Source organism: Globicephala melas, chromosome 8 (genome assembly GCF_963455315.2).
Source record: "Globicephala melas chromosome 8, mGloMel1.2, whole genome shotgun sequence".
In the NCBI taxonomy this organism is placed as follows: domain Eukaryota; kingdom Metazoa; phylum Chordata; class Mammalia; order Artiodactyla; family Delphinidae; genus Globicephala; species Globicephala melas.
The window spans coordinates 2467038-2489460 of NC_083321.1; the positions used below are offsets into that span (position 1 = coordinate 2467038).

Consider the following 22423-nt stretch of genomic DNA (forward strand, 5'->3'; position numbering starts at 1 on the left):
CACCTACCTTGGTGGTGGCCATGGTCACCAAGTCCACCCTGGCGTGGGCTTTGCGTAGCACGTGGTGGCTGCCTGAGGCATTGGTGAAGATCTCCACGCCGTCCAGGCCCATGTCCACGTGTGGGCTGTGGGCAGGGGAGGGCAAAGAGACCGGTGTCCCCAAACCACCCTCCCAGCCCCACAGCTCCCAGGGCATCTCCCCAGCCCCAGGCCATGACACCAGGAAGGCTGCAAACCTCCAATCCTCCGGGGCCCAGCGAGGATGGGATCTATGGCGCAGAGGGCAAGGCTGACCTGTGGGGTGTCCAGAGTTCCTCGCAGACCTCACTCCCGATGCACGTGTCCTGGGTGGAGAGGACAGCATCCCCAAAGGGCACGGTTTCCTGGGTCGGGAGACCAGAGCGCTTGAGACCCCTTGGCCATCCCGTCTGGGCCAGGTACTGAACCAGGACGCCAGATGTCACGCATGAGACTTGCATGAAGGCCACGATTTTGTTTCAAGTACTAATGAATTCCTCCTCGACACGGAGCGTTCCCAGCCCAGGGGCCAGCAGGCAGCTCCTCCGCTGACCCAAGGGCCTCAGTCACACCTGGAAGCCGAGCTGAGCTGCCACAAGCTTGAGTGTGGCTGTCGCTAACTGTGACTCGGTTCCTGAAGCTTCCACGGGCCCAGACGGCCAGCGGCAGCAGCATCGGCTGGGAGCTCTTCCGACATCATCTGTGCTCCTGGGGGTCCCATCCCCATGTCAGAAACGAACGGACTGAGCTCTTACAAAGTTCACGCCAGCCGACGGGTCATCCAGCCCCTGAACGGCAGGGCTGGGGCAGGACGCAGGGTCCCTGTGTCTCTAGGAGCTACGTTCGTGTCCCCCGAGGGGTGGGAGCTTCCAGGGCAGGGACGGAGCTGCCCCTGAGGTTGCCGCACCGGTCTGAGCAGTCACTGAGATGAGCAAGTGCTGACAGGATCACCTGGGCATGGGGCCCACCTTGGCCTCCTCTCTCGGGGACCAAGTTTCAGCCGCGCTGCCATTTCACTGAGCCAAAAAATCATCCTGGCGGGCCTGGACCGCATCCCAGCACTCTTGGTTGGGTCCCCTGACGTGTGTGTTAGTGGGTTCAACTCCCTTTATCACCAAGGGCAAGAACCGAGGGGCAGGCCTGGCATTTCCTGTTCTGATGCTTCTTGCCACGGACACAGCCCTCAGCCAGGACCCCGAGCTGGCCGTCCCGGGACCCCTGCACACCCTGCAACGGGTGCCTCGCATTCCTTATCACAGGGTTAGGGCTGGAATCCTGACCCCACCTTCCTGTGACAAGACCAGGGCTCGGGGCAACAGGGTGATAAACAAGCATGCAGGGGGGCTCTCGGTGACGGGCCCCTGACCTGAATTATCCAGGTTACGGCAGTTACGGGGCTGGTTTGCCCTGTGTCTTGAAAACTCCCCTGAACTTTAATCCACTTGCACCCAGGGCCAATTTCTGCAACTTGCTCTCAACCAGGGACACCAAGCAGCGTCCTTCCACCTGCAGGCGGCCCCCACGCTGGTTTAGGGGGGTCACCTGGCATGTTTTCTAGGATATCAAAGGGTCCTAGAAGAATGAAATGGAGGATTTCTCGCAGCAGGGGGACTGCTGCTGAAATGTTTGTTTCACACACACACACACACACACACACACACACGCTCACTGTGTCTGGATCACGATGCACTTAAATTGTTCCCATTGCTGCAATTCACGGTCAGAAAATTTTCCAGGTCACATGGGAGGCGACCAGACCTGGCTGAGAGCCCCTGTCCCCAACCTCAGCTGTGCCCAGCCCTGACTGCCTCGCGGGGGGCACCAACCCAAGCTGGCCCCCCGGACATCCTCTCTTAGGGATCAGAACCAGTGCCAGTGACTTAATCTGGCTCCTGAGCAGCGGTGATCTTGGCCCAAGGGCCAGGGAAGTGAGAGGCAGGCGGAGACCCCTGGCATAAAGAGGAAGAGGGTCTGGGGGCTGGTGGGATCGGGGAGAAGGGCACTCCTGCCCCCCCCCCCCGATCCATCCCCGAGGTCCAGATGCGTCCCTGCTGACCTGCTCCACTGCGGAGGTTCAGTGTGTCTCCATGAGCCACCTTGAGCGCAACAGTGAGGGGTGCAGAGAATTGGGTGTCATGGGCTAAACCGTGTCCCCGAAATTCATGTGCGGAAGCCCTAAGCCCCAGCACCTCAGATGTGGCTGTGTTTAGAGATGGGGATCTTTAAAGAGGTGATTAAGGTAAAATGAGGTCACTAGGGTGGGGCCCTAATCCAATGTGACTGGTGTCCTTATGAGAAGAGGAGAAAAGCACACAGACACACACAGAGGGACGACCCCGTGAGGACACAGGGAGGAGACGGCCGTCTACACGCCAGGGAGAGAGGCCCAACCCTGCCCACACCTGGATCTCAGATTCCAGCCTCCAGGACTGGACACAGTGAATGTCTGTTGTTTAAGCCACCCAGGCTGTGGTGCTTGGTTATGGTGGCCTAAACAAACTGATACACTTGGCAACCAGAATGGAAACTCAAGCAGGAGCCAGAGAAATCAGGACCCCCCGAAACACCCGCTCTGTGCCCCTGGCTCTCAACGCCCCGCAGGAAGTGGACAGCACCGGGTCCCAGCTGTCCCACCGCAGCAGCTTCCAGGACGAAGGGGATGGTCGAGGTCCCCAGATAAGGCTGCAAAGTCAAAGCTCTTCAGGCCTGGCCAGCCAGGTGCAAAAGATAAGACAGGACAAGACAGATTTCTGGTGCTGAGTTTTCACAGAATGAACAGGCAGCCAAGGAAAGTCCTTCATGAGTTTTATAACTAGAAACCCTCCAAACCCGGCTTCTTGAGCAGTCCCTAAGCCCGAGCCCCAGCCCAGCAGGGAACAGCCGGCCGGCCGAGGTGGGGCAGGAACCCCTTCCCCCAGGCTCCCCTGAGCCCTCTACCCCGTTGAGTGAGCCAGAGGAGAGGAGAGGGCAGGGCCAGGACAGGCATGACACAGGGGAAAGGAGAGGCCCACCGTCCCCCCACCTCTGCTCCCGGGACCCTCCCCACTTGTTACAGACATCACCCCTTTGTCTGTGCTCCTTACACGGGCCATGGTGATGCCCGTTACTTTGACCCGACGGGTCTTGCCCCCACGGCCCACCCCAGAGCGACGTCTGACCGAGAACGGGTTTTCTTCTCTGAGACTCACCTGCTTTGTCAGGTCCTGTATCATCCGGGGGAGAAAATATTCCTCTGTTTGCCTGGAAAGGAAACCACCACAGATGTGAGAAGGACCGTCCAGGAAATACGCAGAACGGCGCCCAGACGCAGAGCAAAACGAGAGCTTGGAACGGATGAGCTGGCAAAGGAACCATCAATTTAAGGCAAAAAGGCAAGTATAAGCCTGCGCGATGAGGCTCCCAGGCCACGTGACAGCGAGACGCTGGGTGCTCTCCTACCATCGGCCTGGCTTCCCCACCCTTTTGTAACTGACCAGGACACCATGGGGGCCTTCCTGGGACAGGCCTTCCCCCATAGCCTCTGCGTTAGCTCCTCTCTGAAGTACCTAGATAACAGTAGTTGATGCCCATTTCCTGAGTTGTTTTACAGATGTGAACACCCCCCACCACCACCGCCAAATGGAAGAACTACTCAGTGACCGTGAACACGTGGCCCCAGGTCTCCTGGAGCCTAAGGACTGATCATATTAACCCTGTGACAGCACCCTGCTGCCTCACCGTCAGCCAATCAGAGAACTGTGCACGAACTGATCGCGTACCCTGCAACACCCTCCTCTCCCGGCCTTTAAAAACGCTTTGTCAGAACCCTTCGGGGAGCTTGAGACTTCTCGGGGCCTGGGCCACCTCGTCTCCTTGCGCGGCCCTGCAGAAAACCTTTCTCTGCTCCGAACTCTGACATTTCAGTTTGCTTGGCCTCGCTATGCCTCGGGCACACACTTGTGTTAACACTTTCACGCGCGGCATCGGAGAGGCATGTCACGGCGATTATCTGAAAAGAAGTCGTATTTCCCCACGGAGACATCCAGGTGGACTTCCTGTTCAAGGGTCCTGAATCAAAATGATCACACCGCATGAACCCAACGTACGGTGACAAACGGATATCATCACTGAAGTAATAAAATAACGTCCCAGATTGTATGAGCTGGACACAGAGTTTAATACACAACTTCAGTACAAGCCGTCCCACGGTCTACACGAAAAGGTAGAATTCGAACAATAGATGGTTTCCAAATCTGACCTCAAATAGGCTGTTACCAGATGCACCATTGAGACATTTAATTAACTAGATTTCTTTTTGCTTTCTTGGAATTCACAAGAACCTTCTGCGAGATTTTTGTGGCTTTTACTTAAGTAAATTTTAAAAGCAGAGAAATGGAGAGGACAGTGCTGTTTCTCCCTCACTAATGAAGGGAAAAGAAACTGTAGACGTCCTCTGACCCCCGAGCTGCCTTGGCATCCCATAATGAGCTCACCATCGGTAGGCTCGGTGATGGCGGTGCCGCTGCGTCACAATTTGTTTTAGAGGGAAGAGCCGCCCCAAGGTTTCTCCCTTCACCCTCGCCTCTCCCCTCAATTTGCACGAAGATCCATTCAGAACCAGATGCAGGCAAGCTCACCAGGGAACGACGCAGGTTCCCCTTTGCTCCTCCCCACGCCCTGCTCCAAAGCCAGCCTACACCTAGCGGATGGCTCATGAGGTCCGCACAGTTCATTAAAGAACCAGAGTACCGACAATAAACCCTCCGGATCGGCGGTGAGTCATTCCGAGCTGGCTTCACGCTGGCCCGACCCGTCTTTCCAGCTGCCTCCACACCGGAGCCCCTCCTGCTCTGCACAGCTCCTCTGATGGGCTGTTCTTCTTCCTCAGCGAACATCCCCTGGAGAAACTCTAGCGGCATATTTCTGCCGAGAAACCACTCCTGGCCATGCTAATTTCAAGTCTTTTCTGGCCCTCTGGGAGCTACAAGAGTCCCCTCGACACCCCCGCCCCCCAACACCCCCGTCTTGCTGGGCTCAGATTTGGGGCATCCACCTAAGAATCTAATGAAAGTGAACCTAGATTCTTAAGTTCTCTGCAGTCAAGAACTGGGCCTTTTTTCTGTTTTCCTACAAAAGCCTGAAATAGCATCTTGAAGCTGTGACGGACTCATTACTAAAGCAGGGACACAGTGACAGAACCATTTTATTGTCACCATTTTGGCACAACTCCCGAAGGGTAAAAACTCTGTTTTAGTTTTTTAACTGCACCAGAATGAAAGCTTCTGGTTCCAGCTCAGTATCCACTGCCACCCTTTCTACAGGCACCATTAAATGAGTGATGGTCTGAAAGGATTCAACATTTCAACATTAGAAATGGAGGAAAAAAAAAGTGAACTAGAGATCTACACTGGCATAGAGTTAGAGACAACAGAAGCCAATGCAAGATAGCAAAGATAATCAGACAACAGAAGATAAAAAGTGAGCTCAAAACTAAGAAAATAATTTGAAAAATTAAGACATTTGAAGATATGAAAACATATTAGGTGCATCAAAGAACAGAACAGAGAGGGAACTCTTGGGTACTGCTGGTGGGAATGTAAGTTGGTGCAGCCACTGTGGAAAAGAGTATGGACGTTCCTCAAAAAACTAAAAATAGAGCTACCATATGATCCAGCAATCCCAATCCCGGGCATATATCAGAAGAAAACAAAGACGTAATTTGAAAAGTTAAATGCACCCCAATGTTCATAGCAGCACATTTACAGTAGCCAAGACATGGAAGCAACCTGTGTCCACAACAGATGAACGGATAAAGAACATGTGATACACAGACACAATGGAATACTACTCAGCCATGAAAAAGAATGAAATGTTGCCATTTGCGACATTGTGTATGGACTGGGAGGGCATTATGCTTCGTGAAATAAGTCACACAGAGAAAGATAAACACTGTATGATATCACTTATATGTGGAATCTAAAAAATAAAACTACTGAATATAACAAAAAAGAAACAGACTCGCAGATATAGAGAACAAACTAGTGGTTACCAGTGGGAAGAGGGAAGCTTGTTTCAGAAGCTGATCACAGGAATCTCTCTTTGGATGAAAATCAGAGGCCCCATGACCTGCAACCAGGGATTATACATACTAAAAAAGTCATCATTTCGGGCTTCCCTGGTGGCGCAGTGGTTGAGAGTCCGCCTGCTGATGCAGGAGACACGGGTTCGTGCCCCGGTCCGGGAAGATCCCACGTGCTGCGGAGCGGCTGGGCCCGTGAGCCATGGCCGCTGAGCCTGCGCGTCCGGAGCCTGTGCTCCGCAACGGGAGAGGCCACAAGAGTGAGAGGCCCGTGTATCACAACAACAACAACAGCAACAACAACAAAAAAGTCATCATTTAAAGGACTCTGTCTCCAACTTAGATGAAAGGACCCTTATCAGGTATTCATAAGTCGCTCAAGCATAGTACAACAAGGGAACTGACCCTTGAGTTCATATTTCCCACTTACGAGGGGTCTCTGCATCAGACTGGTCTACAGAAAGGACTGCTGAGCCAACAGCCACCCCAGGATGAGAAGAAGACAGCAGTTGTAGACAGCTGACCCAAGAATCTGGACCAGACCCATTCTACTAATTCAATTTACTGTTTACCAAATGTCTGTCTCCCTTATCAACATTAAAGTTATTGCTTTACTTCGAACCATACCTTTGCCCCCAAAGTTCAGATGGAAAGAAAATTCTCTAGTGAAGTTGTCACAGAGTATACGTACTCGTGACAGGTACCAGTGCTTGCTTTAAGTCTACTGCTAGAAGCACATGTAAAATGTTTCCTTGACAATTCAGTATAATTGGTAAAATGTATAGCCTATAAAAGGTTTCCTTGCTAGCATACTTCTGTGCTTGTTCACTGAGTCTGATTAGTTTCCCCAACGTGGATAACTAGGCATATATATCTGTTTATATCTATATCAAGCTGCCCTAGCACCGAGTGATATGATGGACCCATAGCAGGCAGCAACCGCCCTGGCATCGAGGGACAAATATTTTGATCATAAATGCTTTCTATCAAAAGATCTGCAGTCAAAAGGGGAAGATGGGGCTTCCCTGGTGGCGCAGTGGTTGAGAGTCCGCCTGCCGATGCAGGGGACACGGGTTCGTGCCCCGGTCTGGGAAGATCCCACATGCCGTGGAGCGGCTGGGCCCGTGAGCCATGGCCGCTGAGCCTGCGCGTCCGGAGCCTGTGCTCCGCAGCCGGAGAGGCCACAACAGTTAGAGGCCCGAGTACCGCCAAAAAAAAAAAAAAAAGGGGAAGATGATGGAGGACATTTTCACATGTTGAGGTATGGGGAAGTCACTCTAGCTTATACATGATTTAACTTAAACTTTATGCTAACCAGAACGACCTGTTTTGTGGCCTATGAAACATGCATTGTACGTCTGCTTTAACCACTGAGGAAAAGAGTGGATTCAAAAATCAAAATAGAGTAACTGTGGTTCAGGCATCCAAAGCAGAGCTGGATGGCCATGGTGGGTGTGGTTTCAGACATGCCCCAGTATCACTGAGAGCTTGAATTTTCTGAACTGTATCGGACTCAAGGACACCACCAGCTGTTCTCAAAACAGTATCTGCTAGCTGCCAATCGCAAACTTATGTCCTCAAGGTCTCCTCTGGTAACTACGAAATCTTTTACTTTAGGAACATCAGCAAACGAGACAGCTCAAGCCATAGCTTCCCAGCAGAGGGCTCTAGATCCTCTAGCCAGAAGGCTCCTGGACAATAAAATTGCTTTAGGTTATATTTTAACAGAAAAAGGGGGCGTGTATGTAGTGGCCAAGAGTTCCTGCTATGTATGTATTAATATCACATCCGAAGTTAAAACCTGTTTAGAGAAAATCAGACAAAAGCCAGCTTGGCTCCAACAAATGTCATCCCCAAAACCTGGATTTGATCTCTTAAGAAATATCTTCTAATGGATCCCAGCAAGAATAAGGTCTATGTTTGAGGGGCTGGTTAATGTCATTTTGTGTTTGCTAGGATTTATATCCCTTTTTGTCATAACTCTCCACTTGCTTTGGGACTTAAGCCCAAAGTCTTGGCCTCATCTTGGGATTGGTGAGTATTTCAATCAAATTCGAAACAGTTTCATTCGTCAAAGCTTTGTTAGGCCTACATCCCTCTTCAGTAGGAAGCAGCCAGAGTGGTCATGGCCCCCTTCCCTCAAGACTGAGGAATGTTTAGAAGGTTCGGGGGACTGAAACCACGCCCCCTAGAGTTCACAGAGTTAACAGAAGCTGACGGCTAAAAGGAATTCTTGAGGTTGTCTCGCAGAGCAGCAGACTGGGGAACAGCTTGTTAAAACCCCTCTGCTTGTAAACCGCCTTTACTGAGGTAGCTCACTTTAGTTATTTTTTTCTTTCTTTCTTTTTTTCCTCTCTTTAATTGAATACGCTCCCAGCTTCGTGTAGCCCAGTTGTTTTACAAGAACGTGGAGGTTGGCTCATCGGTTACCAGGGAAACCAGCAAAGGGGCATGTCCCTCACCGCCCCTTTGATAAACTGTCATAGATAGTTCTGATCTAAAGATTAGAACAGTCGTCACTAGCTGGGGCCAGGGGGCAAGCATGTAGGCATTTACTGATTAGGCTCTATGACTAAGAGGGAAGGTGAGTCAGGTGAGCGGGGTGTAGGTGAGGCAGGGACTGGTCCAGCGGGGATGTACAGAGAGCCAGAGGGCAGCCACCTAGGGTGGCCTGAATGCACAGTTGCAAACCTCAGCATCTCGGCATTTGGTTTGCTGCACGTTGGACAAATGGATGTGTCCACAGCAACAGACTTGTGACTGGCAGTTCAGTGGGGCTGAGCCCTGAACCTGTGGGGTCAGACACTACCTCCAGGTAGACAGTATCAGCACTGAGTTCATTGCCTGCTGGTGGTAGAATCATAGAAAGCTACTGGGTGCTGAGTTTCAGCAAATGAGCGGCTGACAGGGAAAGACAGTCATCTAGGAGGCTGAGCAAACCCAGGAGGGAAGAGAAGTCCCAGAGAACTGTGACAGGGAGGGGGTGCCGGCTGTGCAGCCAGCCTGGGGGACAATAAGCAGACTGGGGCAGGAAGTGCCTGTCTGTCTGTGGGAGGGGTGTTGGGCGAGAACAGAGATTGAAAGCAAAGGAACTTGACACTGGTCGACTCCAGGCAGGAGAAATGAGCGAAGAAACATGGATTCAGAACACAATCTGCGGCTCAGCTGTGAACGCAGATATCGGCCGATCGTGAAACCCTGAGCTGTGACTGGTTAGAGAGAAACAGCAAGCCCAAAATGGAGTCATCTGCACCAACACAGGAAACCAAGACTTCACTGCAGTTTCAACCTCTGAGAACAGTCAGTCTGACGTCCTGCTCACACTGGGGAGGCAGGCTCTGCACGACGAAGACCCTGCTGTTACTGTTCACAAGGGCCAAGACATGGAAGCAACCTCAATGTCCATCGACAGATGAACGGATAAAGAAGAGGTAGTGTATGTATGCAATGGAGTATTACTCAGCCCTAAAAAAGAATGAAATAATGCCATCTGCAACAAAATGGATGGACCTAGAGGTGATCGTACTAAGTGAAGTAAGTCAGACAGAGAGAGACAAGTACCGTATGGTATCACTTATGTGTGGAGTCTAAAATATGACACAGATGAACTTACCTACAAAAGAGAAACAGACTCACAGACATACAGAACAGACTTGTGATTGCCAAGGGGGAGGGAAGGATTGGGATTTGGGATTAGCAAATTAGACTGTTACATACAGAATGGATAAACAGCAAGGTCCTACTGTACAGCACAGGGAACTATATTCAATATCCCGTGATAAACCATAATGGAAAAGAATATATTTATAACTGAATCACTTTGCTGTACAGCAGATATTAACACAACATTGTAAATCAACTATACATCAACTAAAAAAAAAAAAAAAGACCCTGCTTGCTGTGTCCTCCGTAGCAAAGAGGAAGGCCTGGCCTGAAACTTTTCTCTCGCTAATATCTTCTCGTCCTGTCCTTCTTCTGCCTATAAAAACCTTCCATTGTGTACAGCCCCTTCTATTTACTAGTGGGAGGCTGCCCGGTTCCTGAATCATTGAATAAAGCCAATTAGATCATCAAATTCACTCAGATGAATATTTGTTTTTTTAAACAAACTTAACCAGAGAACTGTGAAGTGCCCATGTTAGGAAGAGGAGGTCAGAGAAACTAACAGTGAGGGCTGAATTGTGTGCCAAGTCCTGTCCTTCCAGAGCAGGAGGCCACGAAATGGCAATGTTTGCACGAGTTAGAAATACCAAGGCGGGGGCTTCCCTGGTGGTGCAGTGGTTAAGAATCTGCCTGCCGATGCAGGGGACACGGGTTCGAGCCCTGGTCTGGGAAGGTCCCACATGCCACAGAGCAACTAGGCCCGTGAGCCACAACTACTGAGCCTGCGCGTCTGGAGCCTGTGCTGCACAACGAGAGAGGCCATGATAGTGAGAGGCCCACGCATCGTGATGAAGAGTGGCCCCCGCTTGCCACAACTAGAGAAAGCCCTCGCACAGAAACGAAGACCCAACACAGCCAAAAAAATAAATTAATTTAAAAAAAAAGAAAAAAAAGAAAGAAATACCAAGGCGAAACCCAGAGGCTACAGGAGAAAGGAGAAAAATGGAAAATGGAAATGGACAGCTATGGGGAGCAGGGCTCGGAGACGGGGCAGATTGGGGGCGCGGGTTGTGTATTTCTTTTTTGTTATCAAGCTTATAGAATTATTTATGAATTACAAAACCATATTATTATATAAAAGGGCAAACTATTTGTACTATGTATAAAGGAACAAACCATTGGACGAATCTCAAAAGCATCATGTTAAGCTAAAGAAACCGTTTCCAAAGGAATGTACATGGTGTGACTCCATTTGTATGAAACCTAAGAAAGGAGAAGGCTAACCCTGGGGGCATCACCTGGAGAGGGGCAGGGGTGCCGTGGACATGGCTCTACCTTCTTTAGGGTGTGATTGCACGAATGCACACAACGGTCAAAAAAGAAAGCTCCTAAAATCTGCATATCTTATTGCATGTTATTTATGCCTCACTGAAAAAGTGTAAAAGTAAACACTATTTGATACAACATTCCCAACTGTAAAGAGAAGTTCTGTCATATTATTACTTGATATTACATGATTTTTGTAATATTTAAAGCATTCAGAGCACAGAAAAAAATGTTTTTAACTAACATAACACTGGCATATAAATTTAGAGAAGAGAGGGGCTTCCCTGGTGGCGCAGTGGTTGAATGTCCGCCTGCAGATGCAGGGGACATGGGTTCGTGCCCCTGTCTGGGAAGATCCCACATGCCGCGGAGCGGCTGGGCCCGTGAGCCATGGCCGCTGAGCCTGGGCGTCCGGAGCCTGTGCTCCGTAACGGGAGAGGCCACAACAGTGAGAGGCCCGCATACCGCAAAAAAAAAAAAAAAAAAAAAAAAAAAAAAAAAAAATTTAGGGAAGAGAGGGAAATCCTGAATAGATACTAGCAAACGGAAACAAAGTTTAACATTCCACATCCATTTGGAGCTTATAAAGACATGCAAAGACTTACCATGTTCATCTCAACATATGCTAAGAAGAAATTTGATAAATTCAACAACCATTCTCAATTAATTTTAAATCCCCAAAGTAAAAATAACTAAGGATGGATATAAATCTGAAACCAAATCAGAAACAGGAAGAGCTTTCCAAGTCAAGTTGGGAAAAAGACAAAAATGCCTGTTATCAAAGACATTTGTTCTAGAAATGATCTAGAATATTGTTCTAGAAACGCTGGCCAAGAAAAGTAGTTTCAAAAATGAACTGAGGGATGTAAATATTAGAAAGAAGTAAAATTAGTTTTCTATTATAGAATTTCGACCTGAAAAAAAAAACGAACTAAGAAAATCAACAGAATAACTACTAGACCCAATAAGAGAATGTAGTAAGGTGGCCAATTACAAAAGCAACACACAAAATCTCAACTTTTCCTACATAAAATTCCACTTGTAACAGCAGCAACAATAAACAGACAGGAATAACTCTAAGAAGAATATAGGGCAGGGGTTCTCAACTGGGGAGGATTCTGTCCTCAGGGGACACTTGGCCATGTCTGAAGACAGTTTAAATTGTCACAAATGGACGTGTCTATCAGTGGAGGCCAGGGATGCCACTATACACCTTTCCATGCACAGGACAGGCCCCCACGACAAGAAGGATCCAGCCTAAAGCGATGGGGCTGGAGCTGGGAAACCGTGATATACAGGGTCAGATGTACAATGACGGAGGATGGGTGACTGGTGACTGAGAGTTTCATGTGGTCTCTGATAAGTGGGCTATAAATTAATCGGCAGGGTCAAAGCAGCTATAGCTAAGTGACAGGTACTGCGGGGCAGGGACTCTGCCCGGAATCCTTGTCTATCTCCCCCGCGACCTGCACAAGCTACGCGCAGGAAGACGCTTCACAAGCGTTCGAGGAGCAGTCACAGACCTGGCTCCCGGCATCGGGCAGCGACTCACCGGCTCCGGGACCACGGGGTGAACCAGCGCAGCTCTCGGTAGTTGCCCTCGTTGGCCAAGGCCATTTTGGGTCTGATGAGCAGGATCTTCCTACAGGCAGGGGGACAAGGCCACACCTGAGATGAACACGACCCCTGCCGAGAAGCAGCTGCCGGTCCGTGCACCCCGACAGTCGACGGGCACAGGGCAGCTAAGACCCGGCAGGGGCGCGAGGGGACATGACAAGGCCTCTCTCCCTGGACTGACCTCCCAGCAGTGGGGCCATGTGTCCCCACACCCAACCCCATGGCCTCTCTCTTTCTAATACCTGAAGGTGTCCGTGGTGGCGGAGACCAGGAGCAGTGCCACTCGAGTCACCCGCCTGGTACACCAGCCCCCACTAAGGTAGTTCCAGAAGAAGCCTCCCTGCACAGGGCCCCCAGGGACCGTGCCCCAGGGCACTGGCACGAGTGCCCGCAGGCCCCTAGAGCTCAGCGGAGGCAGGCGGGTCACTGCTCCCGGCGGTCACCTACCTGTTGAGAAAGATCACCCTGCAGTTGTAGCGGACATTTCGGTGCATCACGGGCCTGTGGAGAGAGGGGACCACGCGCTCGTTGGCAAAGAGCAGAGCTGTGTGTCTGCTTCGATGTGAAGCTTCTCCGTCCTTTGTGAGAATCAGAAGGCCCCCCTGTGGCTTTCTCAAACCAAAGTTAACAACAAGCCCAAGTGTTTCCGCCACAGCGTAGGCCCTAAATGGGAGAGCGTCTTCTAAACAGAGCACCAGGTCCCTCCCTGCTCAGGGCTCCTCCTCTCCTTCGGGAAGGTTCTCGGACCTTCCAGTGGCTCCCTCCCTCCCCTTCTCACACCCCTGCTGTCACATCACCTCTTCGTCCCCTGCTGGCCTCAGGCACTAGCCCCTGTGCCTCCCCAATTCTCCCTCCCAGCACCTCTCCTGACCCGAACACCCCCCACCCCAGAATGCAGGCTGCAGGGCAGGGGCCACGGGTCCGAGGGGCCGGGGCTGGGGTGGGGAGTGGTGGGCCCTGAGCAGATCTACTCACCCCTCTGTCTGGACCCTTCTCAGCATAGACATTGTGTTTACATCTCCTCCCGGACCACCTGGTACCCTCCTGCTCTGCAGGGGAGGGGATCAAAGCTCCAGAGGCTGGGGTGCTCTGGGGCCAGTGACTGGGGCAGAACTGGGGCACAGCTGGGTCGAGACGGGGCAGAGGTGGGGCAGAGCTAGGCGGAGCTGGGCAGAAATGGGGCAGAGATGGGGCAGAGCTGGGAAGAGATGGGGCAGAGCTGGGGCAGAGCTAGGCGGAACTGGGCAGAAATGGGGCAGAGCTGGGGCAGAGCTGGGAAGAGTTGGGCAGAGCTGGGGCACAGCTGGGCAGAGCTGGGCAGAGATGGCAGAGAAGGCAGAGCTGGGCAAAGCCCAGGTGCTGGAGCCCAGCTCAGGGTGAGAGCGCAGGCGCTCAGGGCAGAAGGCATCAGGCACCACGGGAAGATGGCCTTAAGGGGTACCTAAGACGATGGGTTGTCAGATAAAATTAATAAGGCAAATAAATAAATGCCCTGGGACATGAGTGATGGAGGAGGAAATAAAACCAGCCATTAATAGTGTGCGCTATCAAGTCAGGTGGCCAGGTCCCAATCCCGCTTTGCACTGGCTAAGTCTCGCTACCCTGGGTTCCTCCTCCCAGAGGGACTGAAGGACGGGATGCAGGCGGGGGTGCCCCCAGTTGTGGCCACGACACACGGATGCCACCAGCAAGGACTCCCACCGCTGTGGTTTCTAATCCTCCCCAGGCCAAACCAAAAACTGCCTGTGTTCACATTTATACAAAAATGTGTTCAAGGGCTTCCCTGGTGGTGCAGTGGTTGGGAGTCCGCCTGCCAATGCAGGGGACGCGGGTTCAGGGCCTGATCTGGGAGGATCCCACATGCCGCGGAGCAACTAAGCATGTGCGCCACAACTACTGAGGCTGTGCTCTGGAGCCTGTGAGCCACAACTACTGAAGCCCACGCACCTGGAGCCCGTGCTCCACAACGAAGGGTAGCCCCTGCTTGCTGCAACTGGGGAAAGCCCGCGCGCAGCAACGAAGACCCAGTGCAACCAAAAATAAATAAATAAGTAAATAAACTAAAAAAAAAAAAAATGTGTTCAAGGCAGGAGGTAAACTTATATTTTAAACAAAACAGAGACCCTCAGTGAATATCCGATTTCCAATTGGAGTAAGCCTCTTGAACAAAAACAAACAGAAAATTGAAAGCTCAACGCATAAAGTTAAACAGCAAACAACATACAAGTAAAAGTATTTTTATCGTATGTGGGGATGGGTTGATATTATTCACACATAAAGAACTCTTAAAATAAATTAGACACTTCAACTGTAGGCTAAAGAACAAGTGTCGCAAACGGCCAAAAACAAACAAGAGAGTTCACCTTCCTCAGTCATGAAAACAAACAAATAAGATCTTTTTTTTAAAAAAAAGTTATTGTGCGTTTTAAGATTCTATTTTGTTTTTTAAGTTTTCTTTATTTTGAGCTAGCCCTTTGTGATCAGCTAAGGATAATACGCCTTCAGAAACAGGGCAGGAAGGAGGCTCAGCACCTTTTTCCTGGAGGATAATTTGTAAAGACAATTTCAGACGGAGAATATCCATGACATCATGGTATGACGGTTGTTTTCTTCAGTGGTGCTTACAGATCCAGATAAATGCTGGATTTCCAAAGAAAAATATGACTGTTAGCACTTCGAGGACAAAAAGCAGAAAAATTATAATCGGATTATAAGTTCAAGGCCAGCAGAGGAAAGTGGAACAAAGAAAACACACAAAAGACAACAGGAAAAACAAAAAAGAAAAAGCCATGATGACTAGGACATTTAATAAAGTGGCCAGAGGTGGGAATGTGAATTGGTACAGCCACTATGGAGAACAGTATGGAGGTTCCTTAAAAAACTACAAATAGAACTACCATACCACCCAGCAATCCCACTACTGGGCATATACCCTGAGAAAACCATAATTCAAAAAGAGTCATGTACCACAATGTTCATTGCAGCTCTATTTACAATAGCCAGGAGATGGAAACAACCTAAGTGTCCATCATCGGATGAATGGATAAAGAAGATGTGGCACATATATACAATAGAATATTACTCAGGCATAAAAAGAAACGAAATTGAGCTATTTGTAATGAGGTGGATGGACCTAGAGTCTGTCATACAGAGTGAAGTCGGAAAGAGAAAGACAAATACCGTATGCTAACACATATATATGGAATTTAAGAAAAAAAAATGTCACGAAGAACCTAGGGGTAAGACAGGAATAAAGACACAGACCTACTGGAGAACGGACTTGAGGATGTGGGGAGGGGGAAGGGTGAGCTGTGACAAAGTGAGAGAGTGGCATGGACATATATACACTACCAAACATAAAATAGATAGCTAGTGGGAAGCAGCCGCATAGCACAGGGAGATCAGCTCGGTGCTTTGTGACCACCTAGAGGGGTGGGATAGGGAGGGTGGGAGGGAGGGAGATGCAAGAGGGAGGAGATATGGCAACATATGTATATGTATAACTGATTCACTTTGTTATAAAGCAGAAACTAACACACCATTGTAAAGCAATTATACTCCAATAAAGATGTAAAATAAAATAAAATAAAATAAAGTGGCCAGAATCAGTCCATGTGGTGGGCTGCGTAAAGGCCCCCAATGATGTCCCCATCCCTATACCTAGGACGTGCAAGCATGTCACCTCATGCGGCAAAGGGTACCTCGCCGATATAACAAAGTTACAGACCCTGAGATGGGAGATTCTCCCGGACTCTCTGGGGCCCTCATCATAACCACAAGGGTCCTTCTGTGAGGGCGGAGGGACAGTTGGAGGGCACGTGGCAGTGGAAGCAGGGGTTGCAGTGATATGATCGCTGGCTTTGAAGAGGGACGGAGGGGGAGGGGCCACGAGCCAAGGGATGCGAGCGGGCCTCCTGAGCTGGACTCTTCCAAGGAAACCGATGCTCCCCCAACAGCCTCCAGAAGCCCAGCCCTGCTGACCCGTTTCAGACTTCTGAGCTCCACACCCACAAGGCAACAGATTTGTGTGGTTCTGTGTGTCGCATCTGTGGTACTCTGTCACACAGCAGCAAAAGAGGACACAAACATGGTCCGTGTGTCAAGAATGATAGTAAATGTGAACAAACGGGGTTAAAAATCTCATCTGTTCACTGCTCAAAAGAGACCTACTACACAGATGTCGCAGCAGGTTGAAAAGGCAGTGCAGCCCACGTGCAGGGCCGAGGAAAAGGAAGCAAACTCGGCCACATCCACACCACGTGACACAGAGTGAAGGATGCAAACAGAAACAACATAAAGGCCCGCCAGTGGGCTCTGGTTACGCAAAGCACATCACAGACACACTCAACAATAGTCCTAGGCCAGAGCCCTACCCACGTGACCTGCACCCGTGGAAACTACACGCTATGGACCTACAGGCAGACCTCGTCTTATCGCACTTTGCTTTACTGTGGTTTGCAGGTACTGCTTTTTTTTTTTTTTTTTTTTAATTGAAGGTCTGTGGCAACCCTGCATTGAGCAAGTGTATTGGCGCCATTTTTCCGACAGCTTTTCCTCACTTCCAGTCTGTGTCACATTTTGGTAATTCTCGCAATATTTCAAACACTCCCCCAGGAAAAAGATTACAACTCCCTGAAGGTTCAGATGATGGTTAGCATTTTTTATCAATAAAGTATTTTGTAAGTAACGTAAGTACGTATATTTTTAGACATAATATTGCACACTTCATAGACTACAGTATAATGTAAATGTAACTTTTATATACACTGGGAAAGCAAAAGCTTTGTGACTCACTTTATTGCCATATTTGGCTTTACTGCAGTGGTCGGGAACCAAACTTGCAAGGTCTCCAAGGTCTGCCTGTACACCACGCGGGCCTACAGCCATGGAACCTACATCATATACATCTATACTTATGGAACCTGCATCTAGGGAACGTACACCATACGGACCTACACTTACGGAACCTACACCTATGGACCTATATACCACATGGACCACATGGAGGAACCTACACCTATGGACCTATATACCACATGGACCACATGGAGGAACCTACACCTATGGACCTATATACCACATGGACCTATACCACATGGAGGAACCTACACCTATGGACCTATATACCACATGGACCACATGGAGGAACCTACACCTATGGACCTATATACCACATGGACCACATGGAGGAACCTACACCTATGGACCTATATACCACATGGACCACATGGAGGAACCTACACCTATGGACCTATATACCACATGGACCTATACCACATGGAGGAACCTACACCTATGGACCTATATACCACATGGACCACATGGAGGAACCTACACCTATGGACCTATATACCACATGGACCACATGGAGGAACCTACACCTATGGACCTATATACCACATGGACCACATGGAGGAACGTACACCTATGCACCTACAGCTATGAAAGCTATATATACCTACACCCCCTGGAACCATATGGTCAGCAGGTCGATATGGAGTGATGTGGAACCATCCCAAGACTTACCGTTAAGTAAAGAAAGAGCTATACATGTGAAAGGGAGACCCTGTGCTCCCAGCTGTGCAAAGCGTGCTCCCACATGCACAGTAGCATCTGGAAGAACATACAAAAAAATCTCCCAGGAGCGGCCTCCGCTGGGGGAGTTGGTACCTGCAGGGCTAGAGAGGGAACAAAGCCCACTCCTCCACAAGAGGCCTTCTGTATCTTTGAACTGTGCAGATTCCACCTCCCTGATGTTAGGATGGCTCCAGACATACGACGCCCTTGAACTTGCCTCTTTCCAAGCCGGCCTTTCCCCATGCTCACGCCAGCACTTACATTCCCACATCACAGATGATATCCTGAGTGACTGGAGATTCCAGAAGGGCAGCCAGGACCTGGAGCGAATGCAGGAGGGTGTCCGACTCGTAATAATGATCCCAACAACCGTAGCCACTGCAGAGGGAGGGAGCAGGACAGTGAACCCCTGAGACACACCGGGTGGGCCCGGGGGCAGGGGTGGGGCAGGGGCCTAGGGGCCTAGGAGTCAGAACATGCAGGGGTGCAACCCAGGCCTTGGTATCTTTTTTTTTTTTTCTTTTTTTTTTGCGGTACGCGGGCCTCTCACTGTTGTGGCCTCTCCCGTTGCGGAGCACAGGCTCCGGACGCGCAGGCTCAGTGGCCATGGCTCACGGGCCAGCTGCTCCGCGGCATGTGGGATCTTCCCGGACCGGGGCACGAACCTGCGTCCCCTGCATCGGCAGGCGGAGTCCCAACCACTGCGCCACCAGGGAAGCCCCTTGGTATCTTTATAAAGCCTCCCAGGAGATTCTATTGTGCAGCCAGACTTGGAATCACTGCTACAAAAAAAACCCCCAAAACGATGCTCTTTATTGGAAATTCATGGACTGGGCCCCATCCACTTCTCAAAGTTGTCAGTTACAATGAGAAATTCTCTCTCATGTCAAAAAGTGTCTGCTCTTGGATTTTTTTTTTTTAACCTTCAATGTAGCCCAAATCCCACTAATCTACAAGAAAGGGATGCGAAAGAAACAAAGCTGGACCCAGAGAAAAACATTCCTCGGGCAAAGGGACCATGAATAATCATTCGAATGCCACTCACACAGCTACTCCTGAGTTTCTTGCTATAGATACGGAAGCTTGTAGGGGGCTGAATGGTGTCCCCCAAAAAGATGTGTCCATGCCTTAACCTCCAGAAGCTGTGGATGTGACGTCATTTGGAAAAAGTGTCTTTAGAGATGTAAGTGAAAGATCTGGAGATGAGATGACCCTGGCCCTAAAGCCAGTGACAAGTGTCCTTACATGAAACAGAAGGAGGAAACGCCATGGAGAAGAGACGGGGCTGCGGCTGGAGGGATGCGGCCACAAGACAAAGAACTGGGAACCAGAAGCTTGAAGGGGCAGGAAGGACCATCCCCTGGAGGAAGCAGGGCCTTGCTGACACCTTGATTTGGGACTTCGGGCCTCCTGAACTGTGAGAGAATAAATTCCTGCCGTTTTAAACCATCCAGTTTGTGAAACTTTGTTACAGCAGCTCCAGAAAAAACTAATACAATGCTCAATGAGGTCCTAACAGGGGAAGCGGGTGGAGAGTAATTTCTGAGTCTGGGAGTCCCAGTAACGAAATGTACAGAATTTGTGAAGTACTATTTTATGTTGTTTTATTTATTTACTATTTTATCTTATTTCACTTCATTTTGTCTTATTTCCACACCGCATGGCTTGTGGGATTTTAGGTCCCCAACCAGGGATGGAACCCCGACCCCCGGCAATGACAGCGTGAAGTACTAACCGCTGGACTGCCAGGGAATTCTCTGTAAACCACTTTTAAATCTTCACAAGGTCCTTCCCACTACGCATGGCCCGGAAGTGATGTTGCAAACGCCGAGCAAACTTTGCACACGTGAACACAAACCCCCAAACTGGCCTTTGCCACCCTTAATGCCTTGAAAAGCATTCCTCTCAGCCTCTGGTTCTGATCAGGGGGAGAGCCTGATTCTTAGATGAAAATGGGGTCCAGACCTGGGATGCCCTTTCCTCTCAGGACAGACTCCTGCCTCAGAGGCTGTCACTTCCGTACCTCCCAGGCCACATGTGATATCAAACATCAATGCAATGCCAGACGTCCAGCCAGCTTTGACATCAGCCCCGGACTGGGAAAAGTCTGCCTCTCTACGAGCTCCTGTGTTACCCGACATAGGAACCTGGGATCACCCAGCCTTGCTGGGCCTGCTCTTGTTCAAGTGTGCCAAGCACGCACACTCACGGGCTTCTGATGGTCTCCTAGATGGGCCTGCATGTCCGCAGTTCTCAAGGCCCGCCACCTCCTTCCTTGCACTTTCGGCGGAGGAGAGCTGATATAGACGCCTCTACCTGCCCACCCTGGGGTTTCTGTGTGTTCTGCTCTCACCATATTTCCAGTTCTGGTCCAAGCCTGTATCTTGCTCCTTTGTGCTTGGCAATTTCAATACCTACATGTACAGAGAGAGAGAAAGAGGGGCAATTTCAGCACCCACAACGGGTCCAAAGGCAGATCCAACTGTCTCGCTGCCATAGGTGTCGTAAAAAACAAAAGGGCATCTCCCAGACCCTGCTGACACCTGCAGGAAATGAGAGACACAGGCAGGGCCTGCAGGGCTGACCCTCAGCACCAAGAAGGAGCAGGGCGGGGCGAGGGGGGAGTCACACACTGGTAGTTTATTAACCAGCAGATGCAGAACACCCTGTGTAGGGAGAAGACGGGACCCAAAGGCACCAGCAGCAGGTACCAGCCGCCTCTGGGTTTGAGCAGCAGGCCGGGGAGGAAAGGCTGGCCAAGTGGAGACTCAGCCCTGGCCACCGAGACTGCCTCTCTTCACTCCAACTAGATTTGCTCTGAGCTCTGATGAGATGAAAGCAGGTTGAGATCGAAAAAAACAAGAAGGATGAAGGTCCGAGGCACATGGCTGCTAAGATGCCCTCACCTGAATCATTATGTTTTTACTGCGGTTGGCAACTCTGCTGCAGTAACCAGCTTAGGACAGCCAGTCTGAGGCGGCCGAGCCTGTAGGGTCGCCCAGGGCAGCCCCACTTCAGGTGTAGATGTCAACAGTGCAAACTTGCGCTTTCAAAGGTGAGCTGGTGCAGGTGACAACTGTATGGGGACCCCCGTCACACACACACAAGGACCACACCTAGTCTCTAAGCTGGGGGGCTCACCCCTATTCCACTTCCCTCTTTGGGTCGGTTTCAGCTCTAGAAATGTCACATGCGACCCCGAAGATATTTGAGGACAGGTTCACCCCAGCCCTCCCACCTCCACCTCCACGGCCAGACTTTTCTTACCACGCGTACGTACCACGTGTCCCCAGGCACTGTAACCCACTCCGCACCCCCATTCATGAGGAGGACCCGGGCACTTACGGGCAAAGGCGTGGTCATAAGATAGCTTATCTTATCTGTCCCCATGCCAACGGCCTAGAGTTTCTCCAGAGCAAGGCTGCGTGTGCGTCACAGCAAGCCTGGCGGCCAGAATGGACCTTCGCCCCTCTGCCCCACGCCGCCCCTAGACTCACTCTTTAAAATCCTTTGCAAATTGCCCTCGAAGTCCAGGGCCCACTGGTTGAGCGCGCAGGTGGCTACGGTCACCTTCCGGCCCATCCTGGCTGCAGTCTCCTGGGCAAAAGGCCGGCCGGACGGTGGGTCTTTCTGTTCTAGGGAGACAGGCGGCCGCGGCTTGTGTCCTTCCGGGTTGCCCCGTCCCGTCCCGCCAGGCCCTGCAGGGACAGGACAGCAGAGCCCCAGCGTCAGGCCCCGCCGCGATCTCCCCGCCCTCGCCCCGCCCCGCCCAGCCCTCGCCCCGCCCCGCCCCGCCCTCGCCCCGCCCCGCCCCGCCCCGCCCGCCGAGCTCTCCGCCGCGCCTGCGCAGGAGGGAGGCCCGCGGAGCCGCGAGTGCTCGGCAAGGGTGCCAGCGCGCTACCCCCGCCCGCGCCGCCCCGACTCTGACCGGGCAGGTGGGACGGTCGCCAAGTCCTGGAGCGCAGGTGGAGAGGGGCCGGCCCGCCCGCGTGCCCCCATACCTCCCCGCAAACTGCATCTTAATACGCTTGTGCAACTTTATTTTCCCCCGTGATATTAATTACGTTCTTTTGGTTATTTCTGCATTTGTCACTGCACTGTAGGAATAAAGCCCACTTCATCCGTTCATTTAAGTTAGCAGCGCTGTGCCAGCACACACGCGCACTGCTATTTTCATTCCTGTAATGCATCCCGTGTGAGGGCAGCTAGTTTCTCTACGCCGCC

General features: G+C 50.9%; 1 protein-coding gene across 4 annotated transcripts in view; it reads right to left on the reverse strand.

Annotated features, from left to right (window-relative positions):
- The window catches only part of NADSYN1 (NAD synthetase 1), a 35441-nt gene extending 13496 nt beyond the window's left edge, over positions 1–21945 (reverse strand). For 3 of the 4 annotated variants that reach the window (XR_009564729.1, XM_060302787.1, XM_060302786.1), the window contains exons 1-9: positions 21697–21775; positions 20553–20613; positions 19445–19614; positions 18461–18577; positions 13070–13123; positions 12558–12647; positions 3207–3258; positions 295–383; positions 8–125 (exon numbers count right to left, since the gene is read on the reverse strand). Coding sequence is in view for 3 of the 4 variants with exons in the window: in XM_060302787.1 (XP_060158770.1) it covers positions 8–125; positions 295–383; positions 3207–3258; positions 12558–12647; positions 13070–13123; positions 18461–18577; positions 19445–19614; positions 20553–20555 (693 nt within the window). In the remaining variant the exon portion in view is untranslated. Of the gene's footprint in view, positions 1–7; positions 126–294; positions 384–3206; positions 3259–12557; positions 12648–13069; positions 13124–18460; positions 18578–19444; positions 19615–20552; positions 20614–21696 lie in introns of all 4 variants that reach the window. The other variant, XM_030833201.2, reaches the window with a different exon arrangement.
- Positions 21946–22423: the final 478 nt, after the last annotated feature.